Raw genomic sequence first — 19,061 nt, forward strand, 5'->3', positions numbered from 1 at the left:
GGGTCCACTCTACCTTTTAAGATACAGATATTATAAATGTATGGCGATAAAAGAAGAGTGAGAACTAAACATTTCAAGATGAAATCTTGGTAGGGCTCTTGACGGGCGTCGGCGGTGGTGCAGGGCTCTTCTCAGGCTTTGTCGACTCGGACGAGCACCTCTGAAGAACCACCTGTATCTTGCCTGGAACTTGGTGTCAGACGGAACATCTAGCTTGAGGTCTGACGTGTGCCGACGTTTGGGGTCTGACGTGACCAAAAGCTTAAAGTTAGGAGTGACCAGCAGTTTGGTGTCCAGGAACTTCTGCAGAAGTCCTTGCAGTAGCTCTGGTAGCAGGAACCCACGCAGTAACTCAGGAAGTCATTTCCAGATCAGCAGCTCTGACAGCAGCTTAGGGTCCTTGTAGAAACCATGGGCCTCTGGATGCTTGGCATCTCGACAAGGCCCTGGATGACTAGATTGTTACTTATCACTTGGGTAAGTTCTCAGTGAACCTCAGCGATAGCCCACAAGCCCACCTGAGAACCCTTGTCAACAATCTCAGGATCGAAGACTGGAGGCTGATCCATTTGGACCCCTTTGTGGATGAGTTCAGGATCATGAACTGATTCTGAGGCATTCACCGGACCCCCAGTGACAAGCAGTGGCTGGGGCACTGATCGTGGCATGAACAGCCTCTGAGGAGTCCTTTGTGGCCTGAGCGGCCTCTGAGGCGACCTCCATGATTGGGGCTGGCTCAGATGCATTCTCTCTGACAGGGACTGGCTTGGATATGTGCTCGCTGACTTGGACAAGCTCAGATGCATCTTCGCTGACTTGGGCTGGTTCTGTGGCTTTATTACTGGTATAAGACTGTCCTCTGGTGGTATACTTCAGAACAGCGGGTGATATTGGATGGTGGTAAAACGCCTTTAATGCTGTTCTACAACCCTCCTCTAGCTCCTTTAACCTTTCCTCCAACACAGGAGAATAATGATATATCAATGTCTCTTTAAGCCTCTTAATAATAGCCACAAAATTTCTAATTCTCTATTTTAACTCCTCAGGAGAGGCCTCAGAGTACCATGTGGGAGGGGAGCAAACTGTGTCGGTGGCAGTTGGTGAGGAGGCTGACCCAGCAGGCTTGGCTGGAAAGTCGGATGGCTCACCGGCGGCTGACCCAACAGGAATGGATAACAAGGAGGAAGTAGCAGCTGCAGCACCTGAGGTCTCTCTGTGACGAAGCCTTCTTGAACCTAATTAAATCCTTTATAAATTTTATTACAAGGCTTGAATCCACACTACAATTTTTTTAATTTTTTTACCAGAAGGACAGTTACCAGAGACACAGACAGTGAACGAGCTGTTCACTACAAAGGAGCAGCCTCCATTGAAAAAGCAAATGGGTTAGGGGTTAGTGTTGGAGTTAGGAAACCCACTGAAGAAATATTATCTACACTTCCCAAAATAACAATCTGAAAATATCATTCATTCTTTTGCTATAAATGTCATCAAAAATGTAACTAATTGCAGATCCTGTGTTTAAATGTTCCCTTTCCCTCTATAAATACGGCAAATGGGTTGAGAGTAATTGGAATGTGACCTGCTTTTAGCAGCCTACACGTGGTAGAACACGTGACACTGAACCCTTCGGTGAAACTGATAAACAAAAGATTGTCTACCTTCCCTGAACAAAGATTATAACTATATTATTCATACTTTTCTCTAGAGATGTCATCAAAATGCAATGAACTGCAATGTTTTCCTTAAATATTTTGTTGTTTTTTTAACGCAGAAGTCGGTGCATATCGGTGACTTATATGGCTGCGTTGTGTGCAATGGCAACAAGCATAACAACATAGCTGTCTCACGTCTTTCTGAGAACGTGCTGAAAAATCCTCGGCAAAACTAATATGTTCTCCCTTACCTGAACAAAGATTATATATATCATGCAAATGTTTCGCTAAAAATGCAAAAGTTAGTTTGCCCGAATCTCGGAGCAACTCAGTGATGGTGACGTCACTTCCTCCCATCTATCTGAGAGAGAACACATTCAAATATTCAGCTAAACTAATGAATGAAAGATTGTCTACCTTCCCTGACAGAAGATTATGAAAATAATATACATACGTCTCACTATAAGTGTCTTTAAAATACATGTGAACACAATTGTTTTGCTTAAATGTTTAATGTAGATTGCGTTGCTATAATATTCTATGATGGCACTCTGCGTGTCAAAAAATGACGAAGAGGGGTACCCGGTGCATCATCTTGTGACGCTGAGGGAACCTGACCAAGCATCAATATATGACGAGTAGGGGGTGAAAATGTGTTGGATATGCTTATGAGGTTATGTATGTCCTCCTGAGATGTCAACAGGGCCCCATTTCACAAAGCATGGTTAGTGGAAATACACAGTAAGTTTTGGGGTTAATTCCTGCATATCCTGGCTTTACCATTTCAGAAAGCTTGGAAGCTGTTACCCTGAGTCAAATTATGACAACAAATTACTCTGTGAAACAACCCTGCTCTGTAATAGAACCGCCTGGGCTAACCCTGGGTTTTTCCTACTTATTAACTGCTTAAGCTCTCATGTAGCTAATAAATATGCAGTTAAGTATGCAGCCGCATGAGCTGCATACTTATTATTCTGCATAAGGAAGTGTTTGAAATGGAGTCCTTTTTTGTAGGAACCTGTGAGGTTGGAGCAAAACTACTCTTTAGAAATCTCTGACGTTAGTGGGTGATTAGATCATAATTAAATGTGTTATCATTTCTAGAGGAGGATTGCTTTGAGCGTTAGTGTTTTTGTGTGAGTCATTAAACAATCTTAATAAAACCCTCAACCCACACAGTTTATCTAACACATCTATAGGGCACACTTTAAGTTTGGAGCAGATTCTTTGTGCTGCCCTTTGGTTAATGGTAATGGCAGCTTTTTATTTAATCTAGGTGGTACAGAAAACATTTCAGTGGCAACTGTATGTCACATTGTCAGAACGGTTACTGTCATTGAAACTGTTATTGAACAGTTTTGTTGGGTTTTCACAGATACAAATAAAAGAAGAATTGCAAAGAATTGCAGGTATCAGTAAAAGCAATAATGTATTCTGTATCAATGTTTGAGTCCCAAGTACTAATTTTCATATATTAGGTCTTACAGGCATAATTGGTTACATAGATGGTATATACATTCATATCTCTGCTCCCTCACTAAATGAAGGAGCAGATATTATGGGAATAGGAAGTGTTGTGCAGGTATGCCTAAATATACTTAATCAATGCAAATTTAGTCGACAGTGTAGCTAACTATAGTTTTGTTCTGTGAAGATCATATGTGATGCAGCCTACATCATCTGCAAAGTTGTGGGCTCATCCACAGACTGGCTGGTATAGTTTTGTCAAAAAATGTCCATCTAATATTCTGCTACACAGTCAAAAGTGTAATCAACTGTTATTTTAAACTTTTAATGACCATACCTCACAAAGCACATGTGTCTTTTCCCTCTCTGTAACAGCATATAAGATTACAAATTCCTTTATTGTCCTACAATGGGGAAATTTGGGTTTGACCGTGGCAAATACACAGACAGCTTTACACACAATTAATATTAATGAGAAAAAAAAGCTAATCTGATCTGAAGTTAGTTCTAAAGTAACAGAGGATGAGCTTAATCAGAAATGCTAAGAGTAAAAGTAAAGCATAAATACCAGAGTAAATATTGTTGAAAAATAAACTCCAGTCTATTTACAGAACTTGAGATATTCAATATGCATGATAGTACAGTAGTATCTCAAAGTAGCTTAGGCGTGTGCAAGTGTACCTTTGAATCTGAGAGACTAAACGATTCATGATTAGATCACACCCCATGCGACCATTAGCATGTTGAAAACAGTTACTGAGTATGTTGTGAGCAGCAGAGATTATAAAGTCTAACAGCAGCTGGGAGGAACACGCTTTGAGCAACTGGGATGCAGCAGTCTGTCACTGAAAGAGCTCTCCAGTTCCATGCATGGGGTGGAAGACACTGTCCAACAAAAATGTTGTTTTTCTTACAGTCCTTCTGTCTCCCACCACCTGCACTGGGTCCAGGGAGCATCCCAGGACAGAGCTGGTCCTCCTAATGAGATTATCCAGCTGCTTCCTCTCAGCTACAGATAAAATGGTGTCTTCATCATTGGTCTAATAATGAAAAACCCAAATTTGAGTTAACTCTAATCCATTATAAATAACACCTGTGAAATCTAAAGACTACGTACAACTGCATGGAGGAGTTGTGGGACAGGAGGCTCCACAAGGGTAAGTCAACCATCCACAACTGATAACACAAAGATGAGACTCTTAAATTTCACATTTATCCCAGACAAGTAAATGACTTACATTTGCTGTTTTTTCTAGCATTAGTTTTAATTGGATTTTTATTTCAGCTCTGTTAGGACTACATCCCATTTCTTCACTTATATAACTTCACCTTTACTTCACTTACAGTGTGGACATAATTATGTATAATGTAACAAATTATACACCTTAAAGAACAATTAGTCTCAGTCAATGTTGTAGAGTCATGGCTGCCAAATGGACATGTGCATAGTTATTTAAATGACTGACCGCCAACATGTTTCTTTGTGTCCTGAGGGATGTCTGGGTCAGATGCAATCCCCAGGGATGCCCTAGCAATAGGTCACCCATTATTGTCACTTAGGGCAGTCTCCTCTTTCTCTGAGAGTGGTGGTGGAGCTGTTCATTTAGTCTTTATTTTCTATTATAAAGACATCAGATTTTAATATTTTCAGCCAGCACTAAATTGGACACATACCTGAGCATTTTCATGTTATGGAAGTTGTGCTGGAACTCACATCATTAATTTTATATGTTGAATATAGCCAGTGAATGTGTTAGTTGGTTAAGGTTACACATACTAGCTTTGAACTTGACCTTACCTGATTTACTTGTATTTTTATACTTCATTTTGACTAACTGCCACATCCTTTTGGTACTTGTTGTGTTGCACCTATTAAATGCGCGCACACACACACACACACACACACACACACACACACACACACACACACACACACACACACACACACACACACACACATATACTGCACTACCAGTACTAACCCTAACCCAATAGAACCCATTTGATAGCCTCCTGTCACCAAGTGGACCCTACTGACATTCTCAAAAACATAAGGTAAGGCTGCCATCCAGTGGCCAATGTTCAGTATTGCATGTGCTCCCTAAGGACTTTCATGAGCCCTGGCGGCCCATTCAAATGAACGCTCTAATGGCTCCACGTGAGTTCCCTGAATTTAGGGAGCATATTGCGCCATGTCCCCGGAAAATACATGGGACCATAGAGACAGGGGGGACGAGTCCTCTAACCCATTTCCCAATCATATTCGTTTATAAAAAACATAAAAATTTGGTTAAAATCCTTAAAAACACCATCAAAATTAAAAACCTAAAAAAACACCATTAAAATCTATGAAAATTCTTAAAAACACCATTAAAATTCGTTAAAAAATTAAAAAACTACATTAAAATTTGTTAAAACCCTAAAAAACTACATGAAGATACATTAAAAGAGTAAAAAACTACATTAAAAACATCAAAACACTAAAGGACATCTTAAAAAGGGAATATAACATCAAAAACCCTGTTTCTTAAAAAATCAATCAAAAACTAGTGGGCGGGTATAAAAGGGAGCCAGCTTGCAATGTTTTTCATTCTTGCTTGGTCAGTCATACGAGACACATCTCCAGTAAGAGCTCTTATTAAAAACCACAACTCATTTCTTTGTGCTCCAACTGCCTGAAGAAGGTCCGGCTTGGACCGAAACGTCGCGGCGGAGCACATTTCCTTATTTTCATTAATTAAAAAAATTAAAAAATTTAAAAACTATTAAAAATTTAAAAAACATTAAAAAAATAAATTTTCAAAAAAACATTAAAAAAAGTCATTTTGAGGAGTTTTATTTTGATTTTTTGATTTTTTTTCATTTGTTTCATTGTTTTAGAATAGCCAAGCCTACCCGGAAAAAATCAGCCAAAACATGGCTTTTCGCGGTGGATCCGGCTGGACCACCGTCCATTATGGGAGAAATTCCTCCCGGCAAAAATTTGGGGGACGGGAGCGTCAGCCCTATGGGAGGATGGACAGTGCCCCTCCTGTCTCCAACTGGAGACAGGCTCAGTCTCCACACCCTAACCCTACCTGCGGAAGGGGTTTTTTGGTGTAAGGCCCCTGGATCCCTCCAGATCCTTGTATCTTCCTGGGCTACCCCTGTTAAATCCCTATCCACCCCATGCTGGGGACAAATCCTATTCAAATGGATACCTAGATGGCAAGTCAAAGTACTCTGCCATTTAGGACAATTCCGGGACGATCCCAGATGGCAGTTTATGTACCTGCCATTCGGGATGATTCACAGATTATCCCAAATGACAGGTCATTAATGATTTTCCAACTAAGACAATCATTCACTGATTGTCTTAGTTGGCAGGGACTATCTCAAAAGGAAAAACCTGGTAGCTCAGTCTGCCATGTCAGAGCATTGACAAATGCTCCCAAATGGGAACCCCCTGCTTTTGATCGAAGGAAACCCCGTAGCATGCACCCCATGCTTGTGAGGGTGGTAAACCCCAATTAAGCACCTGCTTTTGATAGAAGGAAACCCCATAGCATGCAACCCATGCTTTTGGGGGTGGGAAACCCCAATTAAGCACATGCTTTTGATAGAAGGAAACCCCATAGCATGCAGCAATGGTCCTATCTCAGACAAATTGGACTATGTCAGAAGAAAAAAAAAACAAGCAGCACAGCCTGGATTCAAACTCAGGTCTGCCACATGAGAGGCAGAAGCATTAACCACTTGGCTACAGAGGTCACATAACATATTGTGCCATATCACTGCTTTGTCAATGGTAAATACTCATTGTGAGGGAGATAACAGGGAGAAAGCACCTGCATTTAATTGAGGCAGATGAGGGAGGAGCAAGCCCCTGCTTTAAAAGAGGGAAAGCCCAGAGCATTGAGCACATTTCTACAGTGAGACACGAAGGTAAGTTGTTTTCTGCTTCTAAATGGGAGGGAGTATGTTTTAATGGCCTAATTTAGTCAAAATGTGTTTATTTGTGAAGATATTTATGGGGATTTTGCCTGCCTGATTATAAATAGCATTTAGTGGCTGCCATTGCAGGCACTCAAAATAATTAAAAATGTAATTTCTATTTTCAGCTTGAATACAAAATGACACCCCCAAAATCCCCAGGAACTTGTCCCATATGCTGGTGTCTGTTCAAATATTTAGGAAAACATCTGGAGAGCCGGCACTCCATCCTGAATAAGAAAGAAAAAAGAATTTTAGTTAACTATGGGACAGGGAGGGTCAATTTCCGCCACTTGTCCTGTCCCATCGAGGCATGTGGTTACTCAAAGAGCAGAGTAGATAGGCACCTGGAGTCAGGCCACCCTGAGTTGGAAGATGTAGAGCTTCAGGAGATTATAAAAAAAGTAAAAAAACAGGTGACCATGGATGCCTTGAGGGCCCTCAGGGCTACTGACCCCAGCCCTCCTCTGGTCTCAGGCCTGGACCTCGGACAGGATGACACTCAGCCAGGAACTGAGGTGTCCGAGCCAGATCCTCCCACCTGCTCCAGCTGCTCTAAACTGGCACAAGAAAACAGGAGCCTCTGGAAGCAGCTTTGGAAGAAGGACAAATGGATAAAAAAGGCAAAGGCTGAACTCCATGCATTCAAAACGGTATGTAAAATGATTCAATATATTCTACCATCTAGGATCATTCACAGATGATCTGGAATGGCAGCTTCATTTCTACCATCTAGGATCATTCACAGATGATCTGGAATGGCAGCTTCATTTCTACCATCTAGGATCATTCACAGATGATCCGGGATGGCAGCATTGTTTCTTCCATCTAGCATAATTTGCAGATTCACAGAAGGCTAAACCCTTACCTTTTATTAATTAACAGGCCTCTAAAAAGGTGAGCGTGGAAGAATCAGAGCCAGGGCCATCTGGAGAAGTTGATCTCCCAGGAGATGAGCTGTCATCCTCATCATCTGAGGAGCGACCACAGAGAATGCGAGAATCTCTTTGGAAGAGATACAAACATTTTCCATCACCCATCCGTAAGTGCTGTTACTGCTTGTTACATTTTTTTTCTATTTTACAAACCATACAAATGTTTTTCAAACCTTTTTTTATCCAGTTGAATACATGGAGCAATTCTGGGTATACTTGAAGGGATCATTGGGGTCAAAGAAACATGATGAAAACCAAAAGTCTAAATTAGGACGGGTAATGTCCTTCCTTGATTTTCTAACTGAGGGAAGGCCAGTACTGCCAAATTGGACATTCCTGGACAACGTCAAGAAATTTAACGAGTAAGTATATCTCTGATGCATGTAAAATTATGTATGTGTTCATATTGAACCTAGAACATTTCTGTCTGAGCAGGTGGCCGAAGAAGCTCTTGAGAAAAGGTTTGGCAGAAAACGTGTGTCACAAAGGTCCATCGTTGCACTTTTAAGAGCCCTGTCAAAGGTACTGAAGAAACTGTCAGCAGATGTTTTACTCCGTCAGATCTCTGTAAAAAAGAAAAAGATTAGCAAGGCGATTCTCAAAGAGGACCTCAGAAGGTGTCAGAGACTGGCAGCCTGGGGTTAGGGTTAGGGTCAAAGACTGAAGCCCCCTATCGAAGGTAGGGGGTCTAGCTCGGGCCATCCATCTGGGCTCCCTCGGTGGAGGGCCCCGTTGGGGCTGACGGAAGCGCCGCCGTCCATAGCGGACCTCCGTCCAGCCCTCAGCCATCTTTTTACTCTGTTTTTAATTGTGTTTTTATTTTTTACTTTTTCTAAAATAAAGCAAACAACTAAGGGAGGATTTCCAAAAGGGAAATTTTACGTAAAAGAAAAGTAAGTATGTTTTTACTGTTTTTTAGAATTTTTTAATGTTTTTGTATTTTTAAAGAATTTTTTCTTTAAATTAATAGCGAAATGGCTGTGCATGCTTTCCCTGGATTTAGGGAGCATGCTCCGCCATGCCATCGTAAAATGCATGGGACACTAGGGACAAGGGGGACGAATCCTCTAACCCTAACCCTAGCTGACTTCATCAAACCTGCGGTACCCACGCAGTCCACAAGAGATCTTATTGTGGCCAATGCCAAGAACTGGGGGTACACCACATACCTCATTTTACGGGACCATTATGAAGACAGTTTGAACGATCTCCTAAGGGATCTCCCTACCTACCTGACTCCGGACTGGAAAACAGCATTTGAGGTGGCTGTTCGGTGGGCAAGGAGAAATTTAAACAGGGTCTCACAGGACGAGATCCACAAAGTGGAAGCCTTGATCATGACCTGCATGACCACCAGAGATAATCTTCCAGCAGGTCCACCTCCTCCTCCCGTATCATTGGACCAGGCCCAAAATGTGGTGATCCAGGACCAACAGGGACATCAGCCTCCAGTGATCCACACTGCTTCTGCCACAATTGTGACAGACACTACCGGGGATCAACCTGCAGCGACACAAGGCCGTAATGAACAGCAGCCTCCAACAGTCCAACCCACATCTGTCGCAACAATGACAGACAAAATCGAATGGGATCGCAGGACAAAAGAAGAGGAGGATCTCGGGGCAACCCCTCTTCCCCGGGATCAAGGACTAGGATCAACCAGTCACCACAGACCGGTGCTGGTTGAGGAGGACTGCTTGCTAGACTTCTCACAGGAGGTCCTGGATCCACTCCTGTGTTCTCCAGTGACTCCATTCAGGTCCAACCTCCACAGATTGGAGGCAGTTTTTGACGCCCTGCAAGCAGAAGAAGAGGTGGAGGAACAGGAGAAGGGACAAGGGGAACAGGACAGGGAGATGGAGGATTTGGGACAACAAGAGACCCTCCATCAGGCACCCAGCCAACCGGCCTCTCCAATACCATCTGTGTTTCGACCTACAAGACACATCAATACCCAACGGAAACTAACACAATGGGACCTGGAGGTGGATAGGAAATGGCTGATCATCGGTGATTCCAATGTGGCGTTGCTCCCCGAATTTACCTGTCCAGACCTACAAATAGACAGTTACCCGGGGGCACATTTCAGGCATGCCATGGTCATCATGGAGAAGACAGTACCACCAGGGGACCTGGTGGTAGAAAAAATTCTGCTATCCATTGGGATCAACAGTCGTGGTAATAAGTGTAGGGAGACCACAGTCAAGAACCTACAAGGGGCGATCAGGATGACCAGGAGAAGGTTCCCCAGGGCGGATGTCCGGATCCCCATTATAAATTATTCCTCGGATCTCCCGGAGGCGGAAAAAGAAAATTTGAAGGATCTCAATGACCACATCCGGAGAAATATGCCATATATTACAGCCTTACCTGACCGCCTTTTTAGGACGGAGGGGGATGGCATTCATTGGACGAAGGAAACGGCGGCAGCCATGTTGGACCATTGGTTGGTCGGTTTAAACTGCAGGACCCCCTAATCCTCAGTACAGAGGGGGCTACCGTGTTCCGAGATGTCCACCAAGTGGTGGTACTGGCTAAAAATTTCCATCTCACGGAACCACAACGCAGTCTCTTGAGCAAGGGACTGTCCTTTATCCCGACATTGGACCTGGGAAAGACACAAAAAGTACATCTTAAAAACGATCTGAAGGAATATCATCGCAGATTAAAAATAGCCATATTCTTTAAAAACACTAATGATACCCCCTTACCTATTCTGCCGACCTCGAACTGGTCTCCATGGTTAGGAGAATTACCGGAGCAAGTAGGGACACTGATTGAAAAAGACTACCAAACATTTACACAACATTATCACCCATACCAAGAACCACACAATCTCACACTACAAGAAATCAAGGCACTTAGAGATTTACAACACAATAAAAATATCATAATCAAGCCAGCAGACAAAGGGGCTGCGGTAGTCATAATGGGGAGGGAGGAATACAAATTAGAGGCACTCAGACAATTAAATGACAAAAATTACTATACACAATTGGACAGACCTATCTTCAAAGAAACAATTCCGATGGTCGCCCGCATCATTCACAATTTAAATACTAAAAAATACATAAATTCAAAGCAAAAACAATACTTAATGGGGAGTAAAACACCACGAGAAAGAAGATTCTATATTTTACCCAAAATACACAAACCCCCCGAAAAATGGACCATCCCATTTCAGATTCCACAAGGTAGGCCTATCGTGTCAGACTGTAATAGCGAAACCTATTTCACAGCTGAGTTCATAGATCATTATTTGAACCCATTGTCTGTCTTACATCCATCATATGTGAGAGATACCTATCATTTCATTGATATTGTTCGTGATCTTGTCTTGCCCCGGTCTTGTTTCCTATTCACAATGGATGTGGCGAGCCTTTACACAAACATTCCTATTGAGGCAGGCATGGAATGTGTAAAGGAGATCTTCAAAGCCCACCCGGACCCCCTGCGCCCAGACGAGGAATTGTTGGCCCTGCTTCAAATTAATTTAAGGAGGAATGATTTTGTTTTTGATGGGAAATTCTACCTACAGACTAAGGGGACAGCAATGGGGAAAAGGTTCGCGCCAGCCTACGCAAATATTTTTATGGCGAAATGGGAAGAACAGGCGCTAAAAAAATGCAGTAAGACTCCCACGAAGTACTTGAGGTACCTCGATGACATATGGGGGATCTGGGAACATTCCAAAGAGGAATTTCAGGAATTTGTGAATATTTTAAATTCCCAAGATTCCTCAATTTAAGTCTCATTTGAAATACAACAACACTCAATTGACTTCTTAGACACAACAATCCTAAAGGGACCCAAATTTGAACAGACCAGAAAATTGGATCTAAAAGTTTTTTTTAAAAAAAACGGATACACACACATTGCTCCACAGGAAGAGTTTTCACCCAAATCATACATTTAGGGGAATAGTGAAATCACAATTATTGCGTTTCGGACGGATTTGCACACAACAACAATATTTCTCAGAGGCAGTAGGGGTTCTGTTTCGAGCCTTGAGGGGGCGGGGCTACACAAGACCCTTCTTACGGAATTGTTTAAAAACCTAAAAAAAAAAAAAAAAAACAGACCAATCAGAAGATAATTCCGTTAATCACAACTTATTCAACTATTGGCAAATCCCTGAATAAAAGATACAAAACCAATTTTACAAACCTAATACAAAAAACCAACCTACTTCCGGAAACCCAACTCATTTTGGCATACAGAAAAAATAACCCTAACCCTGTATTTCAAATATTCAAAATATGCTGCTGTATAAAGTACATGTTGTGTGATTCTGTCAGTTGAGACAGCAGACTTGCCTGAAGAAGGTTGATTCCTTACCGAAACGTCGCGTTACGTTTGCTGTTCTCAGTTAGCTCGTAATAAAAGGCTAAACGGCCAAAAAAGAAGCTGAGTCTGCATTTATTTATTTATTTATTAACTTATATAGCAGTTACAGTTAGCCTAGATATTATATATCTTATTTAATGAGCTCGCCCTCGGGATGGCTTGGGAGCGCTACCCGGATCCAGATGAGGGGTGGACCACCGTCCAGCACCGCCGGGGGAGACAGCGCCGATGGCAGCCGGCGGACCGTGAACGCCCCGCCCTCAGGGACACGCGGAAAAATCGGGTCCATCCTCCGCAGCACTGGAGGCGGAGCTACGCTTCCGTGACCCGGGGCCGTCCCGCAAGCCGCAGCAGAAGCTCCCGGCCACCGCGGAACCGCTACCAGCCGCACCAGCAGCCCCGCCCACGCTCCCGCAGCCGGGACTGGAACGCAGCACCGCGGAGGAGGCGTTACCAGCAACAGCAGCAGCGGCGACAGCAGCAGCGGAACTGGTACGTGCCCCGGGGACAGAATTACGGCCCGAACCGTAATCATTACCAGCAGTCTGTGGACCCGAACTTCACCGAAAAGGTCCGGGCCTTGCACAGACTGCTGAAGGCGACACATCACTTAAACAATGTGTCGCGGGATGACCGTGATCCGCCCGCAATCCAGCGGATCATGTTTAGCCTGGCTTCCACCATCAAGCCGGCTCATCCCACCTCAAAGACGCTCGATTTAATCAAGGGGAATGCCAGAAACTGGGCGTTCAACACGGTCACCATCCTGAGGGACCATTACACGGAGGTCCATGCGGCGGAGAAGCGGACGCTCCTGAACCTTTGAGGTGACCTCCTGGCGCCGCTAGAGGTGGCTGTCAGATGGGCGCAGCGGAACCTGGGCAGGAGGTTCAACCTGCAGACGGCTGATGAGGTCCAGTTGTTCCTGGTTGAGGAGGAGCAGCGGGCGGCTTCTCCTTCGTCCTCCTCGCGGTCGCCAGCCGCTTCCCCCGCCGCCAGAGCCGCCCCATCGCCGCCTCCCTCCTCTTCCTCCTCTCCCTCCGGCATGTCCCCAGCACACCGGACGGAACGGCAGCACCAGGATGTGGACGGGGAGGAGAACCAGGGCGGATCACCGCACCACCCACAGCCTCCACAGTGCTCACCATCTCCTCCATCCGCTGAGGCGCGCGACCCTCCTCCACCTCCCGGTCTCCCACGACGACCACCCCAGCGGCCATGACGACGCCACCTCACAGCGGCTGGACCCCGCCAGCAGCGATCGACGAGGGGAGCAACGGAGGGACAGCACCCCCTCCTCTTCCTCAGCGCCAGCAGAGATCCTGCAGCTCATGCAGGAGAGCCTGCCCTGCTCCGGGGACGCCGCAGACGGCTCCTCCTCTTCCTCCTCTTCCTCCTCCCGGGACGACAGCGTCCCCTACTGCTGATGAGGACCTCGGCAGGATCTCTGGTGACTGCAGATCAGCACCCAGCGGAGACTCATGTTCGGCTCCAGGGTGTGGACCTCGGTCCCAGCCGCAGTTTCCTCCACCGGTGAGCCCGCGGCTCCATCAGATGCTCAGGTAATGGCTGCAGCCAAACACATAGGGACAATTAATAAAACCCGGGACTGGTCCCTAAGCCTGCAAAAAAAGTTTGTGGTTGTGGGGGACTCTAATGTGAGCAGGCTCCCGCCCGTAAATAACCCTGACGTGCAGGTGGACAGCTTCCCTGGTGCCAAGTGGAGGCACCTGACCCACCTGCTCGAGAGGACGCCGGTGGCTGAGGACGTGGAGCGGATGATCCTCTCCCTGGGTATCAACCACAGGACCCAGAGGGACAAGAAGGGAGCTGTGAAGGAGATGAGGGCAGCACTGAGGGCAGCCAGGGTCACGTGCCCTAATGCCTGTCATTAACTTCTCCCCACAGCTACCCCTCCAGGAACAGGTGAACCTCTCCTACATGAACCAATCACTTAATCTGGGTGGCATTAACCTGGCCTCTGGTAATAAAGTAAAAAATCTTGGTGTTATTTTTGACCAAGACATGTCATTTAAATCCCATATTAAACAGGTTTCCAGAGTTTCCTTTTTTCACCTCCGGAATATCGCCAAAATTAGAAACATTCTGTCCAGGAGTGATGCTGAAAAACTGGTCCATGCATTTGTTACTTCAAGGCTGGACTATTGTAATTCTTTACTATCAGGAAGTTCACAAAATGCAGTTCAAAGCCTTCAGCTGATCCAAAATGCTGCAGCAAGAGTTCTGATGAAAATCAACAAGAGGGATCATATTTCTCCAATTTTAGTTTCCCTTCATTGGCTTCCTGTTAAATCAAGAATAGAATTTAAAATTCTTCTTCTAACGTATAAAGCCCTTAATAATCAAACTCCATCATATATCAGAGCTCTGATTACCCCGTATGTTCCTAACAGAGCACTTCGCTCTCAGACTGCAGGTCTGCTGGTGGTTCCTAGAGTCTCTAAAAGTAGAATGGGAGGCAGATCCTTTAGCTATCAGGCTCCTCTCCTGTGGAACCAACGCCCAGTTTTGGTCCGTGAGGCAGACACCCTGTCTACTTTTAAGACTAGGCTTAAAACTTTTCTTTTTGACAAAAATTATAACTAGTGGCTCATGTTACTCTCAGCTACCTTTATAGTTTTACTGCTATAGGCTTAGGCTACTGGAGTATATCAGGATCTAATTTTCTCACTCTATTGAGTTCTACTGTTCTTCAATTATGCATTATGTGTTGTCATTTCTGCTTCAACTTTGTTCTCTCTCTTTTCTCTTCATAGTAGGTACACCTGGTCTGGTGTTCTGTTAACTGTGACATCATCCAGAGAAGACGGCTCACCCGCTACTACCATCTAATGTAGAACAGATTACTAGATCAATGTGTGCTTCTGTCCTTTTTTTGTTTCTCTTGTTGTGTCTCTGTTCTGTCTTCTGTAACCCCAGTCGGTCGAGGCAGATGACCGTTCATACTGAGCCCGGTTCTGCCGGAGGTTTTTCCTTCCCGCTAATGGGTGGTTTTTCTTCCCACTGTCGCTTCATGCTTGCTCAGTATGAGGGATTGCAGCAAAGCCATGTACAATGCAGATGACTCTTCATGTGGCTCTACGCTTCCCCAGGAGTGAATGCTGCTTGTCGGGACTTTGATGCAATCAACTGGTTTCCTTATATAGGACATTTTTGACCAATCTGTATAATCTGATTGAATTTGACTTTGTAAAGTGCCTTGAGATGACATGTTTCATGATTTGGCGCTATATAAATAAAATTGAATTGAATTGAATTGAATGAACAGCCGCATCTCACAGCATAACTGCCCCATCCCTGCGCTGGAGAAGAAGGCCTTCACGGTTACTGGTGACAACGTCCACTGGTCCAAGGCCACCGCGACCCGCATGCTCAAACACTGGAGTGAGTGGTTAAATTAGATGGCCCCGAGAGCCTGCAAAGGCAGGAGGGGCATTCCAATATTGTAAATAAGAATGTATGTAACCTGTCTAAAAGCTTTGCCCTTAGTGATGCACAGTGTTCCCTTCTGAACAGGGGTTTAACATTTATTCCCACCCAGGGTAACAACAACAGGGAGAAAATTAAAACATTAATGAGGTATGACCTGCAGAAATACCACAGAAGGGTTATATTGGCCATTTATTATAAAGATGATGTTGATAATAATAAAAATGAACACTTACCTTTTATGCCGGAGTCAGACTGGTCTCCTCCAATTAACTCTCTCCCTCCTGAGGTGGAGAAATTGATTTCCCAAGACCTGAAATATTTGGATAAAGAATTTAAATTTATTATTATTATTATTATTAAAACTATACCTAACCTAACCATAGAAGAAACTAAAGCTCTTAAAGAACTGATGAACAATAATGAGATTGTGATTAAACCTGCTGATAAAGGCAGCGCCATTGTTATAATGGACAGAGAGCAATATCTGTGGGAGGGATACAAACAGTTATATAATGAGACATATTATAAGAAATTAGACACCCCTATTTATATAGATACACCCCCACTAATTGATAAAATCCTGGAGGCCCTGCACAAAAAGAAATTCATTAATGTAAAGCAGAAATCTTACCTGCGTGGCTCCTCTGAACCCAGGGCAAGGCGGTTCTATCTGCTCCCTAAGATCCATAAGGAACCTGAAAAGTGGAGCAAACCATTTCAGATCCCTCCTGGGAGGCCTATAGTCTCCGACTGTAATACTGAATCATATCACACAGCGGAGTTTATTGATTATTATTTGTATCCCCTCTCAATTCGGCACCAAAGTTATATCAAAGACACCTATGATTTTGTGGAAAAAAATCAAATCAATCTCGTTACCTCAGGACTCTATTCTATTTACCATTGACATTGACAGTTTGTACACAAATATTGATATAGATGAAGGAATTGGCTGCATTAAAAACATATTTTTAAAATATCCCAATTCGAGGAGGCCAGACAGAGAACTCGTTTCCACCGGCCTATGCAAACATCTTCATGGCCGAGTGGGAGGCCGGGGCCCTGAAGTCTTGCAGGAAGGCCCCCCTGCATTACTACAGGTAACTGGATGACATCTGGGGGGTCTGGACCCATTCGGAAGCAGAATTTCAAGAATTCCTCCAGCACCTAAACACTTACAATCCATCCATCAAGGTTAAGTCCACCACCAGCGTTAAAGCGGTCGACTTCCTGGACACCACCACATACAAAGGAGAACAATTTGATACAACACATAAATTAGATTTAAAGGTTTTCTTTAAACCCACAGACACACATGCTCTTTTATTCAAAACCAGTTACCATCCAAAACACACATATGCGGGCCTGATTAAATCCCAGCTCCTCCGATTTCACAGAATTTGCACACAAAAATCAGACTTTGAGGAGGCAGCTAGGACGCTCTTTTCAGCGCTTTATAAGAGAGGATAATCCAGGTCCTTCCTGAGAGCATGCAGGAAGAGCTTCCTAGACTCCAGACCCCCCGATTCATCACCGATGATACCCCTGATCACTCAATTCTCCTCCTCAGCAGGACGCTTTGTTCATGGTGTCAAACAGAATTTCACTAAATTCCAATCTGACACATCTTTGCTACCAAACCACAGGATAATTGCGGCCTACAAAAGAAATAAAAACCTGAGGGATTTCCTCGTCCGTGCTGAGGTAAGGCCTCTAAAGACACCAAAGGCCAGAGGTCAGGGTGGATTCTTCAAACAGCTGCACTGGGTAAGGAACAGATTTAACAACACAATTTTCAAATCAGACCGATCAGGACACCTGTGATTTATGTATTATTGGCCTAATCCTGCTTTGCTACTAAAGGCCCATTTTTACCCCGGTTTAAGATTTGACAATAAAATAAGGAATCATTGATCAGAGGTAGAACGGTTTAAATACATATTTAATTCATAGAAATTAAATATGGAGACAGAGTTACATTACCAATCGAGATCTTTCACCGCGCGGTCGAGAAGTCTGTCTGTCTGTCTAAAGTAAGTTTTACCAAGACATTCCTTTTATCAACTTTAAACTCCTCCTGCATGGCTCAGAGGGAGGATGACTGATCTCCTCTCCTTCTGACCACCCCCCTCAGGGCAATAAAACTCCATGTTTATCTTACGCTGGAGCAGGGAGGGACAGACCCCACTCTGCTTTCCTCAGTAACCCCAACTAAGATATATTTTTAATTCTCAACACACCCTAAATCAAAAAATTGTGTTTATTTGATAACATGCCAAATCTGTAAGATCCAGTATGTGGGTGAAACGGGAAACAGCCTCCTGACCCGCTTCACACAGCACAGGTACAACATTCAAAAACAAAAAAACACACAGCGTCCCCTAGTGCAGCATTTCATAGACCACGGCTGGGATGCACTCTCAGCACTTGTGCTGGAGTGTAACCCAACCTGGTCTGCAGCCCAGAGAAGAAGGGCTGAAAGGATTTGGATCCACAGGCTGGACACGTTCCTCCCAAGAGGTCTGAATGAGAGGTAGGCTCCACGGGAGATGCTCCTGACAGTATGTGCCCGTGCACTGGGGGGGAGGGAGGGGTTGAGGGGGAGGGGGGAAGAGGGTTTGGGCCCTCTGACCTCTGACCCTAACCCAAACCCCAACCCCAACCCTAAACCCCAATCCTAACCCAACATGCTTTAGAATTTCAAACTTTAAAATCTTTAAATATTAAAGACTAAAATCTTTAAAATGTTAAAATTCTTAAAAACTTTGAATAATTTATTTTATAATAATATTTTTTTTAAAAACTTTAAAATCTTTAAATAATTCATTTAAAAATAAAAATATTAATATTCATAAAAACTTTTAAACATTAAAATTTCTAAAAATTTTAATATTAAATATTAAAAAGTTCTAAAAACCTTAAAATCTTAAAATATATTTCTCCGCACTTCCCCTCCCTCCGGTCGGTTGCCGGGATGGAGGGTAGGGGGGCGGAGTCGCCAGCCCCTCCGGGCGGAGGAGAATGTGGTCCGGACAGGCAGTTCTCCTCAGACTCCGCGCCCCGCCCTTGATTTTGGTGATGGGGCCCTTATGGGTTGTGGGAACTCCTGGCCTAATATATATTTTATTTTCTGTTCCTTAGAAACGATGGCAGATTCTAGAGTTCTGACAGATTTCCAACGCCTGGTGCGCGCCTTTTCCCGCTTTATTAAAGCACATCACCATCTGCGGTA

At 44.0% G+C, this 19,061-nt stretch overlaps 1 protein-coding gene and 1 long non-coding RNA gene across 3 annotated transcripts; one reads left to right on the plus strand and one right to left on the minus strand.

The window, feature by feature from the left end:
- Positions 1 to 7,439: 7,439 nt before the first annotated feature.
- Positions 7,440 to 8,537, plus strand: LOC118557306. Its single transcript, XM_036127065.1, has 4 exons — positions 7,440 to 7,747; positions 7,980 to 8,136; positions 8,217 to 8,391; positions 8,465 to 8,537. The coding sequence occupies exons 1-4, from the start codon at positions 7,517 to 7,519 to the stop codon at positions 8,535 to 8,537; spliced, it is 636 nt and encodes a 211-aa protein (XP_035982958.1). The 5' UTR covers positions 7,440 to 7,516.
- A 7,063-nt stretch (positions 8,538 to 15,600) lies between these two features.
- Positions 15,601 to 18,296, minus strand: LOC118557567. Of its 2 annotated transcripts, XR_004927920.1 has the most exons (5): positions 18,070 to 18,296; positions 17,507 to 17,647; positions 16,461 to 16,524; positions 16,063 to 16,139; positions 15,601 to 15,812 (listed from the first exon to the last, which is right to left on the minus strand). It is a non-coding gene; the product is annotated as an uncharacterized LOC118557567 (long non-coding RNA). The 2 variants fall into 2 exon arrangements; XR_004927921.1 differs by lacking the exons at positions 17,507 to 17,647; positions 18,070 to 18,296 and adding an exon at positions 17,009 to 17,287.
- Between the last annotated feature and the right edge of the window lie 765 nt (positions 18,297 to 19,061).

The sequence above is a fragment of the Fundulus heteroclitus genome, chromosome 23 (assembly GCF_011125445.2).
Source record: "Fundulus heteroclitus isolate FHET01 chromosome 23, MU-UCD_Fhet_4.1, whole genome shotgun sequence".
NCBI classification, from domain to species: Eukaryota; Metazoa; Chordata; class Actinopteri; order Cyprinodontiformes; family Fundulidae; genus Fundulus; species Fundulus heteroclitus.